Source organism: Mus caroli, unplaced genomic scaffold, assembly GCF_978045245.1.
Source record: "Mus caroli unplaced genomic scaffold, Mus_caroli_1 scaffold_2, whole genome shotgun sequence".
Taxonomy (NCBI): domain Eukaryota; kingdom Metazoa; phylum Chordata; class Mammalia; order Rodentia; family Muridae; genus Mus; species Mus caroli.
In genome coordinates, this window is record NW_028227257.1 from 159,232,679 (window position 1) to 159,256,618 (window position 23,940).

The 23,940-nt window shown below is 39.2% G+C and overlaps 1 protein-coding gene and 1 pseudogene across 1 annotated transcript in view; both read right to left on the reverse strand.

The window, feature by feature from the left end:
* Positions 1-23,940, reverse strand: part of Gpr158 (G protein-coupled receptor 158) — a 406,464-nt gene that overhangs the window by 177,229 nt on the left and 205,295 nt on the right. Inside the window, exon 4 of the mRNA XM_021152640.3 lies at positions 18,555-18,778. Within this exon, the coding sequence (XP_021008299.1) occupies positions 18,555-18,778 (224 nt within the window). The remainder of the gene's footprint in view (positions 1-18,554; positions 18,779-23,940) is intronic.
* Positions 420-18,066, reverse strand: LOC110289275 (BSD domain-containing protein 1 pseudogene; annotated as a pseudogene).

Below are 23,940 nucleotides of genomic sequence, written 5' to 3' on the forward strand. Positions count from 1 at the left end.
CTCATTGGGTCAGGAACGAAAATGCTGTTCACTGTTCCTGCGTAGTCAAGGGCAGGTGGCATGGCCTCTCTTGCTGGCTTACTAGCTTATGGGGTAGTACGTGTTGTCTTCAATGAGACCAGTGCTTCAGCTCTTGTCTCTGCAGGAGACAGCTTCCCCTCGAGGTCTCCCAGTAGGAATCCCTACAATAGCAGGGAAATGCAGGCTCTCCGGTGATGGGATAATGGGGTCCTCCCCTTAGGTGATCCTAAGGTTGGCACATATCAGACTTCTGGATCTGTATTTGAAAAGGCTCTTCCAAGGTGTGAGCAGAGGGCCAGCAGGGAGCCACCAGAATATGTACCAGGTTCTAGATGGCAGAGGCCATTTGGGGCGGGGGGGGGGGGGGCATTCTCAGTGTCTTCCAATTCCGGCCGAGACTAGCGAGCGAGGGAGGTGGGATGTGCCGAGGGGGGGGAGCTGCTTGCTCCGGCTCCCCTCATTCCCAGTCCTCCCACTCTACATCTTCCAGCTCACCAGAGGCATCCACTTTGGAAAGCGCCATCTGCACTTCTTCTTCAGTCATGTCCAAGTCGAAGTCCTCCTCCCAGTCCTCGCTGATGTCCGTGCTTGAGCCTTTCTTGCCATTGTTGGAGGGTGTAGACTTCCCACTATCTGAGTTCAGCTCAAAGACTCTTAAGTCTGTGGGCACCTCCTCTCTCAGGGTCTCTACTCTGGCTGGAGGCCTGGGCTCTGGGCCACTGGCTCGGCCTGCAGGGGCTAGAGGCTTGGAGGGAGGTGGGGGTGGGGGTCCAGTTTCACCCTCATCCTCAGCCAGACTCTGTTCTTCCAACGACGCCTCAAACAGCTTTTGGGACAGGTCTTTAGGTAGCTCTGAGGCCTCCAGTGCAGCTGCAGGGTTGGCAACCTGTGTCACCAGGGAGATGCTCTCACTGCTCTCAGATGGGGTGGCCTCTGCAGGGGGCTCAACTGGAGTCTCCTCACAAGGGCTCTGGGGGGGCAGGCTCATCTTCAGGGGATGTAGTAGTTTTGGTCTCTTTTGGAATCTTTGCCTCTTTTGGAGATGGTACAATGCCTTCAAGCTCCTCTTCTTCCTCCTCCCAGCCAGGCTCTTCAGAGATACTCTGGTCTGCCCGCTGCTTCAGGGCATCCCTCCGGGCCTGCTCCTGTTCAAGCTGAAGCTGGTGGACTTTATAGAAATACCGATGCCAGAATTCCAAATGGGAAACAGCTGCTGGAACCATCTTGGTATAGAGGGCTCGGATGGAAGGGCTGCCTTCAAGGAGCTCTGAGATCTCCCCTTTCTTCTCCAAGCAGAACTCGGAAAGCCAGGCATCAAACAATTCCGGGGGCCCATCAGGTTCGTTGCAGTATGTGGCTGGGTCTGACTGCAGACTGTAGAGGCGAGCCTTGGTGCCGTCATAGGGCTCAGCTGTGCCAGAGGGTGTACCCATCAGGGTGATGACATCACAGTCGATGGTTTTGTGGCCAGCTTCTCCTTGACTACACTGGCTGTGGCTGCTATGGTGCAGGCCGTGTCATGCTGAACCACCTGGGTAAATTCTGTCAGGTCCCGCTTCATGAACTCCAAAGCTTCCGTGGACTTCTCTTTGACTGCCTGGTAGCTCTGCTGCAGCCAGCTCCACCACCACCCCACGTCCTCCCACGCCTCTGCTTTGCCCTTCCAGCTCAGTCCGCACCCGCACCGGCAGCCTGTCCCCAACAGGCCCAGTACCCCTGGCCCAGTACCCCAGCCCTCGAAGAGCCCAAGCCCCCAAAGCCAGAGAGCGGAACGCCAAGCTCACCCTTCCGCCTTCCTATTATTTTTGTTATTAGAGGTAGAATTATGTTTGTGTGGCTATCTTCACTTTGGTTTGTTAAAAGAAAATTACTTTCTTGCTTCTTCTATGGTTTTCCCTGATTGTGTTGGGTTTTCCATCTATTATTCTTTGTAGGGCTGGATTTGGGGAAAGATATTGTATAAATTTGGTTTTGTCATGGAATATCTTGTTTTCTCCATCTATGGTAATTGAGAGTTTTGCTGGGTATGGTAGTCTGGGCTGGCATTTGTGTTCTCTTAGCATCTCTATCACATCCCCCCAGGATCTAGCTTTCATAGTCTCTGGTGAGAAGTCTGGTGTAATTTTGATAGGTCTGCCTTTATATATTACTTGGCCTTTTTCCTTTACTGCTTTTAATAATCTTTCTTTCTTTTGTGCTTTTGTTCTTTTGATTATTATATGACAGGAGGAAAATCTTTTCTGGTCCAATCTATTTGGAGTTCTGTAGGCTTCTTGTAAGTTCATAGGCATCTCTTTCTTTAGGTTAGGGAAGTTTTCTTCTATAATCTTGTTGAAGATATTTACTGGCCCTTTAAGCTGGAAAGCTTTACTCTCTTGTATACCTATTATCCTTAGGTTTGTTCTTCTCATTGTGTTGTGGATTTCCTGGATGCTTTGAGTTAGACACTTTTTGCATTTTGCTTTTTTTTTTTTTTTTTTTTTTTTTTTTTTTTTGACTGTTGTGTCAATGTTTTCTATGGCATCTTCTGCACCTGAGATTCCCTCTTCTATCTCTTGTGGATTTTTTTGGTGATGCTTGCATCTATGACTCCTGATCTCTTTCCTAAGTTTTCTATCTCCAGAGTTGTTTCCCTTTTTGATTTCTTTATTGTTTCTACTTTGATTTTTAGATTGTGGAAGGTTTTGTTCAATTCCTTCACCTGTTTGGTTGTGTTTTCCTGTAATTCTTTAAGGAAATTTTTGTGTTTCCTCTTTAAGGGCTTTTACCTGTTTACCTGTGTTCTCCTGTATTTCTTTAAGGGAGTTATTTATGTCCTTCTTGAAGTCCTCTATCAGCATCATGAGATGTTATTTTAACCAAGTCTTGTTTTTCCTGTATCTTGGGATATACAGGACTTGCTGTTTTGGGAGAGCTCAGTTCTGATGATGCCATGTAGCCTTGGTTTCTGTTGGTAAGGTTCTTGTGCTTGCCTTTTGTCTTCTGGTTATCTCTAGTGTTAGTTGGTCTTGCTGTCTCTGGCTGAAGCTTGTCCCTCTGTGGTCCTGTATGCCTATATCAGCAGTTCTGGGAGACCAGTTCTCCCCTCTCAGGGCTCCTGCACAGAGGGCTGTGGAACAGCCCTAGCTCCTGGGTGCAGATGGCAACCGGAAGGACCCTGTCCCAGCTGCTCTGCCATTCCTGTGCCCTGTGTGCTCCTGGCTGGACCTGCCTTTGACAGCCACCAGAGAGAAAATGGTGATTTCACTTCCAAGCCCAGGAATCAGAGAACTCCCTAGAGACCAGCTCTCCTCTGGCAGGACCTGGGCACCGTCTTTTAAATTCTTAATATGCATTTGTTTTTAAGTATCTTCCAGGTGGGCCATCTCATTACCTGCTTTTGGTCTGATCACAAAGTTCATTTACTCACCCAGTGTAGACTTAACCATTTGTATTTTTATACTACAATGCATCCTGAAAAATATCCCTATTAGCATTTACCAAGCACTTTCTTTTATCCATTAGTCATTAGTTTAAGGATGTCCCCTACTTTTTGATCTCCCTGGTAGCCACAGAAAGTTACATTTATTGTTATCTCTGTATTACAGAAGAAGAAATTGGGTTTTATTTTTTAAAAACAGGTTGCTAAATTAAAGAGTTATTGTGTTACATGGAAAAAAAAAAACTGGTTTAAGCTAGGCATGGTGGCACATGTCTTTAATCCCAGCAGTTGGGAGGCAGAGGCAGGCAGATTTCTTAGTTCGAGGCCAGCCTGCTCTACAAAGTGAGTTTCAGTACAGCCAGGGCTTTACAGAGAAACCCTGTCTCGAAAAACAAAAACAAACAAACAAAAAAACAAAACAAAAAATGGTTTAGCAGTGAAGAGCACATATTGCTCTTGCAGAGTCTGAGTTCGATCCCAGAATCCACAGTGGCAGATCACAACTCCAGCTTTAGAGGATCTGATGCCCTCTTCTGGCTTCCTCAGGCAACTTCACTACCATGCACATACTGTCACACAGATACATGTAATTACAAGTAGAATCCTGTAAAAAGCAGTTATTATTTGAACACACACACACACTGGGTATGCATATATTATGTAATATTTCCTAATATTTCTTTCTCTACTTGATTGTGAGTATATCATAGATAGGACATCTTTACAAACTTATCTAAATATTCATGAAGACATAACTAATTTTAATTTTGGAATATACAAATGAATTGCTCTATAATTCTAGTCTTTTATTTACAAAATGTTTGATAAGCCTTAAAAATGAAGAAGCTCCTAGGAATTTGTAAATAATACAAGTGATTTATCTCTCACAATACATTTCAACTAACAAGCACTTTGGTATATTAGTGCATTAAATTTTAAAAAGCTATTTTTAGCATATTTAATAAGCAATTGGCTTTATAAAGAAACATTAGTAAGTTCAAATGTCTCAAGAGAACCTGACAATGGAGCTTTGGTAATCACTAAGAATTTTATATATCTCTTAAGGCATATAGAAATATGTTATAATCATTTCACTTGAGCTTCATAAATCATAATTAGTATTGTGCCACCAGATGGAGTATGAGGATATTTAAATGATATTTCTTAAGAAGCACACACAGACAAAGATCCCTTCCAATAAGCTATTTTTGCTCTACTTTTTTCATAATGTTTACCTTACCCCTCCCCCCCCCACACACACACGTACAAACTATCGATTTTACCCTATTTCTCTTAAGGTAAACTATAATGTGTGCAGGAACACAAATGAGTTGAGCCAAGGAATATGGCTCTTACCAAGGAAAGACATGATTTGTTTAGCTCATTGCTATGCATGTAGCAGAACTGACATATAATTATATAGGACATGTAAGCTTTGCTGGGACAGAATGGAATAAGTTAAAAGAATTCATGTATTTAGGTTTGTATAATGGGACCAGGGGTAGTTGCATTATTTTTTAAATTTAAATCAAACTGCTTTGTAGACATATGAGTGATGGCATACATGTTTACAGTGTAATAAAGCTATGGAGTAAGCTAAAGTTAAACAAATGGGCACAGATCCCAGCTTCCTCAAGTTTTAATCAGCTTCTTAGTCATGCATACTTAGATTTATACAGACATGAAGTGAGGACAATATCTCACTTAAAGGGGCTGTAAGAATTCCATGGCTCCAAGTCATTCACTATCAAATTACATCACTGCAATTCTATCACATTACACCTTGATCTTCTGCATTCCATTCACCACCAGCCCCACACAAACTCCGTAAGCATAAAGATCGCATTTGTCTTGTTCATTACTGTATTCCAAATACAGGCAATCTGCAGCTCTCAGTGGATGTTCAGGACATAAATGACGACTGGGAAGATAGAAAATAAAGGCAGGCAATGAAGAATTATGAGAGAAAAATAAGAGAAAGGGGTAAGGCTAAGCACTAGGCTGTGCTGAAGCATGCTGTCTAGAAATTGACAGGGCAGCAGTGACTATCAGTTGGGAGTGTGATGATCTAATGCTTCAGTAGGACATTTCACCCACAGTTAGTCTTTTTAACAGGATTAGAAGCTACATACTAAATATATTGATGTGTGTGCATGTGTGCATATGTGCATGCATGCATGCACACCTGTGTGTATGAATATATTTAGAAACCTTTGTGTGTATGTGTATATATGTATATATATATACACACACACACATATATATGTGATTTTTAAGGCAGATTTCTAATAATTTACTGAAAATACTATGAGTTTTTAAGATACACCAACTTTCAGTCAAATATTCTTGTTTATATAATTATCAACAGTGATAGAAAATGGATAGTGGTGACAGTCATCCTATAATGTGAAGGTATTTTATGCCACTGAATTGCTTAGGGTGGTTAGAACAATCAAATTTCAGACATTTTGTAGCAATAAAATGTGATATCTCAATTTCTCAATATATTATAAAGATAGGTGATAGAATGTCAAAAGCATATTATATCAAAACACTTCTATTTCCAAACTAAAAGGTGGCATCATTGTTAATTCTGTCAATTAATTTCTAATTTTAAAAAATACTTTTATAGGAATGTGGAAAACATCAACCAGAGCACACTCACTTTTTAAAATGTTCTATTCCTTTATCTGTTATACTAAAATAAGACTGTGCTGAAATCAGCACTGAGCAAGTCTAGTGGAAGCCACCCTTCTTTCTAGTGTATCTTCTTCTCTGGAATCTCTATTCAGAAATAAATCACACACACACACACACACACACACACACACACACACACACACACACACACACACTTGATATTCCTAAGCTGTAACCAACCATACTTTGTGTGGAATATCTAATAGGAAAATATGTTACTTGTCCCAATATTTGGTAAAAAGAAAATCAATATTTAAACTAAGATCTTTTAAAAACACTTGCAATGTTGCTATTGCCTTAGAAGAATTCACTTGTATCAAAATATCCATGCTTTACTGACATATTGAATCTTTAAGCCCAAATGTACACACTGTTTCTCAAGTGTTTCTGAACAGTAAGATCTCATTAATTCTTTAGGATCCTAGCCTGTAAGCCTCACCCATGCATAGCCTAGACTCTCAGTTATGCCATTTAAAAGAATAAGATGTTAAAATAGTCGTTGATCCCTGATTGTTAGTTATTTGCTACAGAATTGTAGAGAGCAGTTCTTTCCTTGTTTTGATTTTGGTCTAGGTTAACCTTGTTCAAATAAATGTATTCAGAACCAGAATGAAGGGCAGGCTAGTTTCTGTCTGGTCCACTCTCTGAACCATCTCCGGTCTCTTACTTTGAATACTTCTTGCTTCAGCTGAAAGCATAACTATTACCATTGCAGTGGTTTGGCTTGCACTGGGATTGATACAGCTAACATTTTCCTGCATTTTGACTGGTCAATGTGGTGATCTGTGTTACTTCACAAAAGTAGTTCACTTTAAATAAAAGAACCACAAGTTCCAAGATGGTCTATGTCTAGTGACTCTAAAGAAAATATTGCACATACACTACACACTACTGGCATTTAAGACATGTTGTATCATGGATTCTGGAGTAAATGATGCAAGTCTACGATTTTAAAGCTGACAAGAGAAGTAGCAGGGAACAAACAGTGGTGGTACCTCTGTAACCAGGTATTCCCATCCCTGCCTAAGAATAGCTCCTATAGATTAAGAGATATGTTTCTCTTAGTGTGCCTATCTCTTGGTAGACCTCATACCCCATAATCATTGCTGTTATGGTTTGAATAAGAAGTATCCCCCACAGGCTTACATTTGGACCACCCAGCTTTCAGCCTGTAGGACTACTGGAAGGCTCTGAATTCTTTAAGAGAGGAAAATGATAGAATAGAGTTATGGGGGCAGGGCTATGAAGATTATGCCTGACCTTAGTTCTTGTATATCTCCCTGTCTCCTGGTCTGCATCATGTCAACACATACCACCATTGTGGTCTCTGCCCCACTATGGTAGACTGCATCATCTGAAACTGTTCTGCCTTAATTGGTTCTGTCAGGTATTATATCACAGTGAGGAAAAGTTTAACATAAACCAAACTTTAAGGAACAATGTGTTAGAACACACTGTGGCACTGTAGTCTGTTTGCCTGATGGGTATTCAAGCACTCACCGTTAACACAATCAAGGCAAATAAGCAGATAGGACATGGATAATATCATTCTACTCCGTGTAAGTGGGAGTCATTCTTTCAATCTTATGACCTCTTTATGTGATGATCCGCAGAACAAATTTTATTCCAGGCTCAGTGACAGCACTTTTGAATAGCTCATAGTTGATTTATACTTTGAGGCCTGCTGTAACATTTTTAACCTGTTATTAATGCCGATAGAAAATTGCCAGAAGTCTCTAACTTTTCAACAATGGGCTGAGGCTATAACCCTATCCTCAAAGAATCTGCTTCCTATTTTACCTTCACCATTTTCTTCCACTAATATTTCTACTCTAACTTTAACTTGGTTATACTCTATTCAACTCCTGAAAGTGCATATGCCATTGGCCCAAACACAAGAAAATACAAACATATAAATGTTCTACACAGGTGTACTAACCTAGGCAACTAACAAAGTCTCAAGGTCTGAGTATGCTAATGTAAGACATGATTCTAGTTCTTAAAAAAGAAAAAAGTATCTCTTTCCAAATGAAAACTAGGGAAGTAGCAAACATATTTATTCATGTATTATAAACTCTTACATTGTTTCTCTAGTAGGAAGACTATAAACAGTATATGTTGAGTTCTGAATATCCTCAATGGCTTCTTAAAAATTGATAGCAAGAAGAGAGTTTCATAGCTCCCATTTTGAAGGAAAATTATTTAAAATAAATCTTTTTATAAAAAATGATATAAGTAAGCAAATAACTCTTAGTTTTGTTTAATTGTTCATTTAATAACCCTTTTCAGACAAAAGCCATGTAGAAGTAAATGAATAGTAATGTTTTTGAGTTAATTAGTGTGATGGTTTGTATATCCTTGGACCAGGGAGTGGCACCATCTGAAGGTGTGGCCTTGTTGGAATAGGTGTGACCTGGTTGGAATGGGTGTGTCACTGTGGGTGTGGGTATAAGATCCTCACCCTAGTTGCCTGGAAGTCAGTCTTCCACTAGCAGCCTTTGGATGAAGACATAGAACTCTCAGCTCCTCCTGCGCCATGCCTGCCTAGATACTGTCATGCTCCCACCTTGATGATAATGGACTGAACCTCTGAACCTGTAAGCCAGCCCCAATTAAATGTTGGGTTTTTTTATAAGACTTGCCTTGGTCATAGTGTCTGTTCACAGCAGTAAAACCCTAACTAATACAGAGTTGGTACTGGGAGTGGGGTATTGCTGTGATAGGCCTGACCATGCTTTTATTTGAAAGAATGTGGATTTTGGGATTTTGGATTTGGAAAGCAGTGGAATGCTTTAAATGGGGCTTAATGGGTCATCCTAGTAGGAATATGGAAGATTTTGTTGTTGGGAGTAATTTGAACTGTGTTGACCTGGCCCAAGAGATTTCAAAGGAGAAGAATTTCAGAATGTGGCATAAAGACTGGTTTTGTGGTATTTTGGTGAAGAATGTGGCTACTTTTTGCCCTTGTCTGAAAAGTTTGCCTGAGGCTAAGGTGAAGAGACTTGGATTAATTGCATTGACAAAAGAAGTTTCAAAAAAGCCCAGCAGAGACTTTGTTCTCTGGTTAAGTCTTATGAAGAAAAGTTTGAACAAGTATAGCAAGCTTAGAAAGGAAAAATATAAAATATATGGTTTGAGTATTAAAGGAGTACCAGGAAGTGAAATGGAGCAAAATCTTGTGTTCTAGGAGATAAAGATTAAGGGAGTGGGACCTTGGGGCAAGATCCTACCCGGCTAAATTAGATCCAGGCATGGTGGTACACACCTTTAATCCCATGAGACAAGCATGCTGATCTCTACATTCAAGGTCAATCTACCGAGCAAGAACCAGGATAGCCAAGCTTAGGCAGTGAAGGGTTTAGAAAACATAAAGCTAGTGATAATGTAATAATACAAGGGGATCATGTTCTAGTTCCTGTAAGCAGCAGAACTCGGCAGCTTCAGCCATGTGGCTCTGGCTCTAGAGTTAAGAATGGAAGGAACTACTGGGAAAATTGATGCTGGTTAGCTGGAGCTAAGGAATTAGCGGTGATTAAGAAGAGATCAGCATCGTTGAGGTGAAATCTTCTGGAAATTGTTTTCTGGGAGCACAAAGAAGCTGTGCTCCAGAGATACCCAAGGTTGTACCTCATGCTGCAGCTGGACTTGGTAATGTGTAAGAGTCACTCAGGTGGTACTGCTTGTGAAGGAATGAAGGGATCATGGAGAGAAGCTGAGGCTTAGCACTGTGAGAGGCCAGGGAAGCCCATTGGAGAAGGTGAAGCCTCAGCTGTAGTTGATGGCCCAGGATTGAAGGCGTCATGCAAAGGATTTGAGGCTTGGCACCCTGAAGAGAGCCTATGAGAGGCTATTGGTGAAGCCTAGTTGGAGTGGAACACCCCAGTGTATTGGAGATGTCAGTACCATGGGATGATCACCAAGAACAGCAGCCATAATGGAGTGGATCAACCTGAGCATAAAATGCTACAGGGGACAGAGATGGAGAAGTGATGCCAGCCCTTAGGAGGAGTCCAAAAGATCAAGTGGAATCCCAGACACTGAAAGAAGAAGCTGTAACATTGAAATTGCCTTGGAGACTCAGAGATGTTAAAGATGCCAGAGCCATGGGATACATGCTGAGGAAAGCTGCTAACAGAGAGTGGAACCAGCCCAGGATGCAGCAGTTTGTTGCAGTCAAAAAAGATGAAAAAGGAGTGAAGATCTGAAGACCACTTTGACATCAGCCATGGAGATGCAGAGTTTGGAGTTTGCCCAGCTGGTTTCCTGCCTTGCTTTGGGGATTACAGTTAATTAAGTTGAATGAATCTCAGAAGAGACCTTGAACTTTGGACTTTTAACATTGTTGCAACTGCTATAGACTATGAGGACTTTGAAAGTTGCACTAAATGCATTTTGCATTATGCTATGTTTAAGTATGGCCCCCATAGACTCATGTTTTTGAACAAGTCTATGGGGACCAGGGAGTGGAATGTGATGGTTTGTATATCCTTGGACCAGGGAGTGGCACCATCTGAAGGTGTGGCCTTGTTGGAATAGGTGTGACCTGGTTGGAATGGGTGTGTCACTGTGGGTGTGGGTATAAGATCCTCACCCTAGTTGCCTGGAAGTCAGTCTTCCACTAGCAGCCTTTGGATGAAGACATAGAACTCTCAGCTCCTCCTGCGCCATGCCTGCCTAGATACTGCCATGCTCCCACCTTGATGATAATGGACTGAACCTCTGAACCTGTAAGCCAGCCCCAATTAAATGTTGGGTTTTTTTATAAGACTTGCCTTGGTCATAGTGTCTGTTCACAGCAGTAAAACCCTAACTAATACAATTAGCATGTGAATAAGCATGCAGCTTGGGTGTGTGATGTAAAGCTGTGACTGGATTGTCCAACTCCCTCTTCTTTTCATCTATTTAAATGGCATATGTGGACCCACAGGTGGGAGACATACATTAACTGCTAGTCTTGCAAAGGTCTTGAAGCATAGTAATGAAAGATCAATGACTAGTTAAGGTAAATCTACAAGAGTTGGTGGATCTTCCTATCACTGGTTCTCAAGGTAGGTTATATATAAATGCATATAAAATTCTGGAATGTTGTATCAGAAAGAAGAACTAGTCTCATTAGCAGTCACTCTCTGTTCTTCTCGTAGCTCCTGGCAAACAGTAACCTGTTTCTGAGCCAAATGAATTGGTGTATTCTGAGCATTTCTGATAAATGGAAGCATGCAATGTACTATCTTTTACAGTTGTTTTCCCACTTAGCATCTCCAAGATTCACTTATATCATTCCATGGATTAATATATAATCATTTTCATTGACAAATGGTATTCTATTATGTGGGAATATCAAAACTTAACTATCTCTTTGTATTAATCGATAGACATCTGGGTGGCTTTAACCATTTAGCTATTGTGGATGACACTTTCATGAACACTTATTTGCATTTCTATGTAGACATGTATTGGTAGGACTAAAATACTTGACTTGTATTGTACAAAGGTTTACATTTTGGAAGAATTACTAAGATGCTTCCCAATTTAGGCACAGCATTTTGAATCTGCAGTTGAAATAAATGGGAAATTTTCAATTTCTCTACATTCTCATCACTGGACTAATAGAATTTTTAAAATATTTTATCTATATTACTGAGTATTACAGACTTGATTTGCATTTTACTAATAACTAATACTATGGAGCATCTTTTTTGTGTGTCCATACATCTTTTTCTGAAGAACTGTCTATTTAGATCTTTTCTCCATTTTAAAATTAAATTTGGATGTGGAGAAAGAGGAACACTCCTCCATTGTTGGTGGGATTGCAAGCTTGTACAACCACTCTGGAAATCAGTCAGGCGGTTCCTCAGAAAATTGGACATAGTACTACCGGAGGATCCAGCAATACCTCTCCTGGGCATATATCCAGAAGATGTCCCAACCGGTAAAAAGGACACATGCTCCACTATGTTCATAGCAGCCCTATTTATAATAGCCAGAAGCTGGAAAGAACCCAGATGTCCCTCAACAGAGGAATGGATACAGAAATTATGGTACATTTACACAATGGAGTACTACTCAGCTATTAAAAAGAATGAATTTATGAAATTCCTAGCCAAATGGATGGACCTGGAGGGCATCATCTTGAGTGAAGTAACACAATCACAAAAGAACTCACACAATATGTATTCACTGATAAGTGGATATTAGCCCAAAACTTAGGATACCCAAGATATAAGATACAATTTACTAAACGCATGAAACTCAAGAAGAATGAAGACCAAAGTGTGGACACTGTGCCCCTTCTTAGAATTGGGAACAAAACACCCAGGGAAGGAGTTACAGAGACAAAGTTCGTAGCTGTGATGAAAGGATGGACCATTTAGAGACTGCCGTATCCAGGGATCCATCCCATAATCAGCTTCTAAACGCTGACACCATTGCATACACTAGCAAGATTTTGCTGAAAGGACCCAAATACAGCTGTCTCTTGTGAGACGATGCCGGGGCCTAGCAAACACAGGAGTGGATGTTCACAGTCAGCTATTGGATGTATCACAAGGCTCCCAATGGAGAAGCTAGAGAAAGTACCCAAGCAGCTAAAGGGATCTGCAACCCTATTGTTGGAAAAACATGATGTACCAATCAGAACCCCAGAGCTCTTGTCTCTAGCTGCATATGTATCAAAAGATGGCCTAGTCGGCCATCATTGGAAAGAGAGGACCATTGGACTTGCAAACTTTATATGCCCCAATATAGGGGAATGCCGGGGCCAAAAGAATGGGAATGGGTGGGTAGGGAAGTGGGGGGTGCTATGGGGGGCTTTTGGGATAGCATTGGAAATGTAACTGAGGAAAATATGTAATAAAAATATTAAGAATTAAAAAAATTAAATTTATCTCTCTGTTCATTTATGAAAATTCCTTATATATTTTGGACACAGTTTTATATATATATAACTTGAAAATATTCTCTGCTTCTATATGGGTTGTCTTTTTACTTTTGCAATCATGTGCTTTTATGGCCTAAAGTCTCAATTTTCATGAATACAATCATTGGTTTAGTCCTCTATCATTTATGGTTTTATGCTATAATTTTAAAAAGTTGTATAACAGATGATCATGAATATCTGCCCCTGTGTTATTGTCTGAGAAAAGACTCTTAGTTATGGTTCTTCCATTAATGTCTATGTTAGACTTTGGGTCAATGTTTGGAGTATGATGAATTGTATCAGCTCCACTTCAAACAAGAGGAAACCAGTCATAAAAAGGTTGAGATGAAATTTAATTCCAAATTATATAACTGACAATTGTCATGCTGCATCTATATTACAAAAGGATTTTTTTCTCTTTTGTTAAAATGGATGAAATTTGTAAAATGAGTATATTTTGTTCTTTTAATTATCAGGAATAGAAGACATAATGAGAAATACCTAAATGAAGAGCTGGTGCTGCCCCAATTGGGCTTCTTTACTATGTGTAAAGACACATAAAAATTTAAAGAGTAATCCCAAAGCCTACATGCTATATATATATGAAATCTCTATACTGGAAATGTATTATTGTTTTATATAGTTATTCCAGTTTGGTAAAAGAAATCACTAGAGAAAATGTTACCCAACATTTCCATTATGGGACACAAAGCAGTTCTAAGAGGAAAACTCATAGCTCTGAGTGCCTCTAAAAAGAAACTGGAGAGAGCATACACTGGCAGCTTGCCAGTACACCTAAAAGCTCTAGAACAAAAGGAAGCAAATTAACCTAAGAGGAGTAGAAGGCAGAAAATAATCAAACTCATGGCTGAAATCAAACAAGTAGAAACAAAAAGAACTATACAAAGAATCAACCAAAACAGGAGCTGGTTCTTTGAGAAAATCAACAACTTAGACTACCTAGAGGGCACAGAGACAGTATCCTAATTAAAAATCAGAAATGAAAAGGGAGACATAACAACAGAATCTGAGGAAATCCAAAAAAAATCATCAGATCCTACTACAAAAGCCTATACTCAACAAAATTGGAAAACCTGGATGACATGGAAAAATTTCTAGACAGATACCAGGTAGCAAAGTTAAATCAGGATCAGATTAATGATCTAAACAGTCCCATATTCCCCGAAGAAATAGAAACATTAATTAATCATCTCCCAACCAAAAAAAAAAAAAAAGCCCATGACCAGATGGGTTTAGTGCAGAGTTCTATCAGACCTTCAAAGAGACCTAATTCCAACTCTCCTCAAACTAGTCGACAAAATAGAAACAGAAGGTACTCTACCTGATTCGTTGTATAAAGCCATAATTACTCTGATACCTAAATTACGCAAAGACCCAACAAAGAAAGAGAATGTCAGACCAATTTCCCTTATGAATATCAATGCAAAAATACTAAATAAAATTCTCGCAAACTGATTCCAAGTACACATCAAAAAGAACATCCATCATGATCAAGTAGAAATGCAAGAATGGTTGATTATGTGGAAATCCATCAACGTAATCCACTATATAAACAAACTCAAAGACAAAAACCTCATAATCATCTCCTTATGCTGAGAAACCATTTGACAAAATCCAACACCCATTCATGATAAAATTCTTGAAAAGATCAGGAATTCAAGGCCCATACCTAAATATAATAAATATACAGCAAACCAGTAGCCAACATCACTCTAAATGGTGAGAAACTGGAAGCAACCCCACTATAATCAGGGACTAGACAACTCTGACCACTCTCTCCCGACCTTTCAATATAATACTTGAAGTCCTAGCCAGAGCAGTTAAACAACAAAAGGAGATCAAAGGGTTACAAATTAGAAAGGAAGAAATCAAAATATCACTATTTGCAGATGATAAAATAGTATATATAAGTGATCCCAAAAATTCCACCAGAGAACTTCAAAACATGATAAACAGCTTCCGTGCAGCAGCTGGATATAAAATTAACTCAAACAAATCAGTGGCCATTCTCAACACAAAGGATAGACAAGTTGAGGAAGAAATTAGGGAAACAACACCCTTCAAAATAGTCACAAATAATATAAAATTTATATGGTGTGACTCTAAGGAAGTAAGGGATTTGTATGATAAGAACTTCATGTCTCTTAAGAAAGAAACTTTAATTGGGCAGTGGTGGCACACGCCTTTAATCCCAGCACTTGGGAGGCAGAGGCAGGTGGATTTCTGAGTTTGAGGCCAGCCTGGTCTATAGAGTGAGTTCCAGGACAGCCAGGGCTACACAGAGAAACCCTGTTTTGAAAAAAAAAAAATAGAAAAGGAAATTGAAGTAGATGTCTCCCATGCTCATGGATTGGCAGGATTAATATAGTAAAAATGGCTATCTTGATGAAAGCAATCTACAGATTCAATGCAATCCCCATCAGTATTCCAACTCAACTCTTCAGAGTTAGAAAGGGCAATTTGCAAATCCATTTGGAATAACAAAAAAAATCCTAGGATAGCAAAAATTATTATTAATAATAAAAGAACCTCTGGTGGAATCAACATGCCTGACCTCAAGCTGTACTACAGAGCAATTGTGATAAAAAACCAAAACAAAACAAAAAAAAACTGCATGACACTGGTACAGTGACAGACAGGTAGATCAATTGAATAGAATTGATGACACAGAAATGAACCCACACACCTATGGTCACTTGATCTTTGACAAAGGAGCTAAAACCATCCAGTGGAAAGAAAACAGCATCTTCAACAAATGGTACTGGCTCAACTGGTGGTTAGCATGTAAAAGAGTGCGAATTGATCCATTCTTAGATCCTTGTACAAAGCTCAAGTCTGAATCATATAGAGGAGAAAGTGAGGAAGAGCCTGGAAGGTATGAGCACAGGGGAAAGCTTCCTGAATAGAACAGCAATGGCTTGTGCTGTAAGATCAAGAATTGACAAATGGGACCTCATAAAATTGTAAAGCTTTCTGTAAGGTAAAGGACACTGTCAATAAGACCAAAATGCAACCAACAGATTGGGAAAAGATCTTTACCAATCCTAAATCTGATAGGGGGCTAATACCCAATATATATAAAGAACTCAAGAAGTCGGACTCCAGAAAATCAAATAACCCTATTAAAAAATGGAGTACAGAGCTAAACAAAGAATTTTCAACTGAGGAATACCAAATGGCTGAGAAGCACCTAAAAAAAATGTTCAACATCCTTAATCATCAGGGAAATGCAAATCAAAACAACCCACAACCGTGAGATTCCACCTCACACCAAGAAGAATGGCTAAGTTTAAAAACTCAGGTGACAGCAAATGCTGGCGAGGATGTGACGAAAGAGGAACACTGGTCCATTGCTGGTGGAATTGCAAGCTGGTACAACAAATTTGGAACTCAGTCTGGTGGATCCTTATAAAATTGGACATAGTTCTACTGGAAGATCCAGCAAAACCACTCCTGGGCATATACCCAGAAGATGTTCCAACTTGTAATAAGGACACATGCTCCACTATGTTCATAGCAGCCTTTTTTATAATAGGCAGAAGCTGGAAAGAACCCAGATGTCCCTCAACAGAAGAATGGATACATTTATACAATGGAGTACTATGCAGCTATTAAAAACAATGAATTTATGAAATTCTTAGACAAATGGATGGATCTGGAGGATATCATCCTGAGTGAGGTAACCCAATCACAAAAGAACACACAAGATATGCACTCACTGATAAGTGGATATTAGCCCAGAAGCTCAGAATCCTTCTTAAAAGGGGGAACAAAATACCTGTGGAAGGAGTGACAGAGACAAAGTTTGTAGCAGAGACTGAAGAAATGACTGTCTAGAGACTGCCCCACTTGGGGATCCATCCCATAAACAACCACCAAACCCAGACACTATGGAAGATGCCAACAAGAGTTTGCAAACAGGAGCCTGATATAGCTGTCCCCTGAGGGACTATGCCAGTGCCTGGCAAATACAGAAGTGAATACTCACAATCATCCATTGGACGGAGCACAAGGTCCCCAATGAAGGAGCTAGAGAAAGTACCCAAGGAACTGAAGGGGTTTGAAGCTCCATAGGAGGAACATCAATATGAACTAACCAGTACCCCCAGAGCTCCTTGGAACTAAATCACCAATCAAAGCAAACAAACAAATAACAACAATAACAAAACAAACAAACAAAAAAACCACTTGGTGGAACTTGTGGCTCTAGCTGTATATATAGCAGAGGATGTCCTAGTCAGTCATCAATGGGAGGAGAGGCCCTCAGTCCTGTGAAGGTTCTATACCCCAGTATAGGGGAGTGCCAGGACTAGAAATGGGAGTGGGTGTGTTGATGAGCAGCTAGAGGGGGGAGGGGATAGGGGATTTTCGGAGGGGAAACTAGGGATGTGGATAACATTTAAAATGTAAATAAAGAAAATATCTAATTAAACAAAAGAAAAAAATGTTATCCAGCAACAGATCAGCCTACTATTTTATTATACATGAAGTCAACATATTTTTGCAAGTGAAAAATGAGTATGAGTTAAATATGAGAAAATTGCATGATTGCATTTTCTAGATGACTCAGAGCTTGATTTCCAACTGTGTTGCCTGCTATTAAAAGTAAATAGTAGCATCTATAACATTAGCGTAGTGGATACAATTTCATAGAGTCTTAACTGTGGCTTTAAAAAATATTACCTAGTGGTTTTGTGGTAGACGCCATCCAGAACAGCTTCTTTTCTTTTTAAATTTCTAGTGAAGATACATGTTTTCACAAAATGTTTGTAATGTATAGCAGTCTGTCCAGTTTTGCCAAGATGAAGAGGTTGTTTGAATCCAGGAAAGATGGAAATGTATTGTGTTTCCTAGTGTCACAAAGAACTTACCGTAAAGCAACAGAATCAACATTCCAACATAACACTTGGTTCATGTGACTGAATTTTGAGCAACGGAGAAAGACCTCCCCTAGAAAACTCTGCCCAGAGTGTTTTAGCATTTCCATCACCCCTGACTAGCAATGCAAGACCACATGTAAGGCCATGAGTAATTATTTCCCAGATTATAATGAGCTTTAAAAAAACATAGGTGAATCCTTCACATCATTAACTATTACTAAAAAAAAAAAAAAAAACGGAAACACAACAGGGCTTTCTAGATGTGAAAAATAAAAGACACTGTGTGAAGCTAGCAAACATCCATCTGGAGACCAAAGGGGTGACACTGAGGAGGGTCAAGGCAGGAGGACATTAGGGTCCCAGGCTGCATAGAAAGAGGCTTCTAAAAAAGAACTACTAGCTCAAAATATGATTTACTGTTCTTTTCTAAGCAAGGTAATGAACATGATTTTCACACTCTCAACCAATCACATTGTAGGGTGAAAAAGTCTGCTTACTAGAACAGTAATGGGGAATTGGAAATTCAGTTTCCTTAGAGAGAGAAGCAATTGCTCTTAGTAAACAGAAAGGCCACAATCAGGATACCTGGGTTTACCTTTGCTTTGCGAAAATGGTAGACCACCAGCATGCTGATAAAGTCCAGCAGCATACACAGGGCTTGGAAAGAGATGATAGCGAGCCGCAGGTATTTATCCTCCTGGACAAAGCATGGACGGTCATCAGCACAGAAGGGGCAGCCTTCTCTGCAGGGCAGGCAGACGTGGGCTTCTTCTGACACATCCTTTGTGCTTCCTGAAAAATGGTGATCTGGACCCCTTCCTGAAAGTTCCAAATAAAACCACAATGTTAATTGTATCTCTAAAGTAAGTGAGAGAGAAGAGAGATAGACCTTCACCATTCTCTTTTGTATTAATTATAAACATTTCATAAAATCCCCTGCTAAGAGCTAGTTACTTCACTTTTGAACTAAAAAACTCTTGTTGATTCCTTTGATTTTAAAAATGTCATTCACAGTAATTGACAAAAACAAACAAGCAAACACTGGAAACAAAATTCCCCAGGGGTAGGGACAAGGCTGCTCACTCTTTGATAACATTATCTTCCATTTGTGGCTGATGGTACTTCCTAAAGCACTGACCATACTCCAGACACATTTCTTAAAGAATTAACAAGAGGAAGAATGGGAATGTAGGTGTGTTTGATGTATCAGGTAAATGTACTCATTGTTTTTAGAACTCCTTTACCCAGATGACAGAGAATCCAAAATGAGGCTATTGTCATTCAGCAGAGATCTCATCTACCAAGTCTATGCAGTCTAAATTATATAAGATGTCACTTAAACAACAGTTGTTCAGTGTGTACTTGCCTAACAATGCCACTTGCTTTAGAATCAATTCCCACAATCCCCACTGACATGCCATGAGACACCTCTGTGCTGTTTGGTTATTGCTCCTATTGATCCTCTGATTAATTATACAATTACCTATCAAGCTTAATTTTGCACTGAAACCCAGAACCAAAGAGTATCAATTTTTGACTGCAGCAATACATTCTGAAAACAAACTAAGCATAAGACTGTTAGAGAAAGAACAACAGAAATTTCTGGAAGTGAATGTAGAATTTAAAGAGAGAGGAAAGCCCTTGACAAGAGAGGCATTTTAGAATGTCACATCAGAAAACTAGAATCTACAGGAAAATATCTGAATTTGTTGAAATATGATGACCTTGTGTCTTAGTTAGGGTGTCATTGCTGTGAACAGACACCATGACTAAGGCAACTCTTATAAGAACAACATTTCATCAGGGCTGGCTTATGGGTTCAGTCCACTATCATCAGTGTGGGAGCATGGCAACATCTAGGCAGGCCTGGTGCAGGAGCAACTGAGAGTTCTATATGTTAATCTGAAGGCGTTAAGAGAAGATTCATTCTAGGCAGCTAATAAATCCTCCGACAAGGCCACACCTACTCCAACAAAGCTACATCTTCAAATAGTGCCACTCCCTGGGCCAAGCATATATAAACCATCACACCTAGGAAAGGCTATCATAGCTAAAGATCTTAACCTTGAGTTATCTTCAAATGACAGTTTCCAAGCTAGTGCCAATGAAAAATAGGCTAAGCAAGGCTTACAGACTAAATGTATAAGAGAATGTTATTTCAGTAGAAGTCAGATGAATAAAGCAATTATTGGAAGTCAATGAGACTAAGAATGATATGAAATGAACTTTGATTCTATATTGTGTTCTCTTCAACACAAGTAAGACTTTGTTGCAATTGGAATCAGCAAAGGAGCCTCTGAAGTTCAGGGAAGTAGAGAGAGATGAAAGAGTTGTAGACACTGGCCAGTGAAGCAACTCAGTTATTTGCTCCATCATCATCAGAGAAACTTCATCCTGTAGCAGATGGGAACAAATACCCACATCCATCAGACAATATGCCCAGAGTGAGAGACCATAGAAAACTGACTCCTAAACTGTATGTCTCCATCAAATCTCTCTCCTCAGAGCCCAGGGTATCCTGAAGGTAGAAAGAGTACAAGAACCAGAGGGGAAGACACCAAGGAAACAAGGCTCTGTAAAGATCAAAGCACATGAGAACTCACAGAAATCGAGGCAGCATGTACCAGGTCTGCACGGGTCTGCAACAGATGAGATCCTAGATCTGAAAGAAGTGAGCTCCTGCCCTCACCCCTACCCAACAAGGTATTTTCAATTGATAACCACTTTCAAGTGAAAATTTAGTTTTCTCCAAGTGTTTCTCACTTGTAAAACAACCACTGTTAAAAGGGTAGGCCTCATGCACAGCAGTAAATAGCTAACAGAAAACAAACTCAACACCCTCTTTGTAGGTCCCTTGTCTCATAATGTCAGTCAAATATTCACACTCTCTCTCTCTCTCTCTCTCTCTCTCTCTCTCTCTCTCTCTCACACACACACACACACACACACACACACACACACGCACACACACACACACACACCCTACAGGTCCTTTAATGTTTTTATGGGATTCCTGAGTGTGTGATTGTCTATATCTGTTTCTCGTGTCTTTTCTTTTCCTTCTGTTTGTTTTGACCTTAGTTGTGTTAGTTTTTGATATATTATATCCTATTCTATCATACTATATTATTATCCCTTGGAAGTTTGTTTGTTTCCTAATGAGAAAGAAAAGGGGTAGATCCTAATGGGAGCAGTAGAGGGAGGGGAAATGGGAATCAAGATGTCTTATGTGGGGGGGGGGGAAGGAAGAAAAAGATTTATAACAGCAAAGTGAAATTCAAAGTCAGGGTAGAGCACAATTAAGAACAAAGTTGAAAAACTCAACTCTGGAAACACTTGAAATTTCTTCCAACTGTGAAAGAGCTCAAAGTGAACTAAAGATTATCAAATTCTGTTTTTCAAAGATATTATTAAAGGTTAAAACATTTTGATGTAAATATAAATATATAAATTGATCATACAGAGCCTTTTGTATCTCAGCAAAGCAAATATGTGTGGAGAGTTGAGGGTAAGTTTATATGTTTTTCAGAATAAAAAGAGTAATGAAATTTATATATGGGTACATTCATATATACACATAGATGTTCACTTGTCTAAGAATAAACAACTAGACTGACTCTAATTCTTCACTATAGAGAATACAGCACTAGTACATATAGTGGTGCAAATATCCCTATTGTAGGGTATGAGGTGTAGAGATGTGTAGGGTTGTATGGCCAAGAGTGAAGTAGCTAGGTGATATGGTACCTCCATTTTTAACTTTTTGAGAAATCTCCAAACTGGTTTCTGTAATAACTCTATTAATTTGCACCATCAAATTGCAATAGTAAATATCCTTTGTAACATTTGTTATCAGATTTCTTGATGATAGCCATTCTGATAGTGGTAAGGTAAAATATCAAAGGAGTTTTAATTTCCATTTCCCTGATGGCTAAGGATATTGAACACTTTTTAAAATAGTTATTGGCCATTGATGTTTTTCTTTGTGAAACTTTTTCTTCAGTTCTTTTTCCCATTTGTAGATTTACAGTTTTTATTCCCTTGATGTTTAATTGTACAATCCTTTGTTAACCCTGGATATTAGACCTTTATCTGAAGTGTAGCTGTTAAAGATTTTCTCCTATTTTCTAAGCTGTCTGTGTGCTTTGATGAGTGGCTTTGTTGCTGTACAAAAATGTTTTCTTTTCCTGTGACCACCCCCCCACACACACACACACCTATTCATACTTGAGGTTAGTTCCTGTGCTACTGGAACTCTGTTCAAAAGTTTTTTCCTGCCCTTAAATTTCAAAGGGTAAATCTTGCACTTTCTTCTAAAAGTTCAGTGTCACAGGTTTTAAAGTAGAGTCTTTGATCCATTTGGAATAGATTTTATGCAAAGCAAAAGACAAGACAGATAGAAACCCAGTTTTGCCTGTACCATTTGTTGAGCAGACTATCTTTTTCCAATGTATGTTTTTGTCTCAAAACCTGTCTTTCAAAACCCAGGTATGCATAGTCTTGTTTATTTCTGGGTTCTCTAGGCTACTCCATTGGTCTACCTGCCTATTTTTATAACAACACTAGGATTTTTTTATCCCTATGACCCTGAAATGTAATTTGAGATCAGGTGTTGTGATGCATCCAGCACTGTTCTTACTCTTTAGGATTGCTTTGATCATCCATGGTCTTCTGTGGTTCCATATGAATTCTTATATTGCTTTCCTAAACCAGTAAAATATGTCATTAGAATTTTCACAGGTATGGATGTCTTTAAACCTGAAAATTCATCTTGGTAATATAATCGTTTTCACAATATTAATTCTGTCAGTTCAGGAATGGGACAGGGTTCCTTCCATTTTCTAATAACATATGTGAATTCCTTTGTCAATATCTTGAACTTTCCACTATGGGAATTGTCCTAGTTAGGGTTACTATTGCTGCAATGGAACAACATGGCCAAAATGCAAGTTGGGGAGCAAAGGATTTATTTAACTTACACTTTCAGATCATAGTCCATCATTGGAGGAAGTTGGGAAAGGAACTCAAGCAGTGTTGATATCTGGAAGCAGGACCAGATGCACAGGCCATAGAGGGATGCTGCTTACTGACCTGATTGCCATGGCTTGCTCATCCTGTTTTCTTACTAAACCCAAAACTACCAGCCCAGAGATGGAACCACTCACAATGGGCTGGGCCCTCCTCCATTGATCACTGATCAACAAAATGACTTATAGCTGAATGTCATGGAAGTATTTTGTCAACTAATACTCCTTCTCTCTGATGACTTTAGCTTGTGTCAAGTTGAGACAAAACCAGCCAATACAGGAGTATTTCACTTTCTTAGATTATTTCTAAATACTTAATTTTTGTAGTTATTTTGCATGAGATTTTTTTTCCTAATCTCTTTCTTTTAAGAATACACTGTTGGTATAAATGACAGTAACTGTTTTTGGTTCTGGAACCTCTAACTTTTCTATGTTTATTATGTCCAAGAGTTCTATAGGAAATTCAAGAAGGGTTTTTCAAATGAAGAATTATGTGATCTATAAAGAGAGATAATTTTATTTATTTTCCTATTTTTATTCTATTTATGTCTTTCTCTTGTTGAGCTGGTATAGCTAAGATTTAATAACTATATTTAATAAGAGACTAGAGCTTTATTCCATCTACTCTCAAATTCTCCAGAGCATTACCATGAAAGTATATCAAAATTTTAAAATATCCTTTCAGTGTCAGTTGAAATAATTATGTAGTTTTTGTCTTTAAATTCATTTATATAGTGTAGAGTACAGTTTAAGGCAGAATTCAGGAGATAATAAGGCAATGGTATGGTTTAGTGGTTTACTTGAAAGAAGAATCCACATAAGATAGTAACACCTACTGTGAGAGTTTCATATAGTGTTGTGATTTTCTGCAATAGCCACACAATATAAACATGTGGTTAGGACACAATAGTTGCAGGAGAATATGGAGGATTGTTCAATGATACTCTTTAAGGC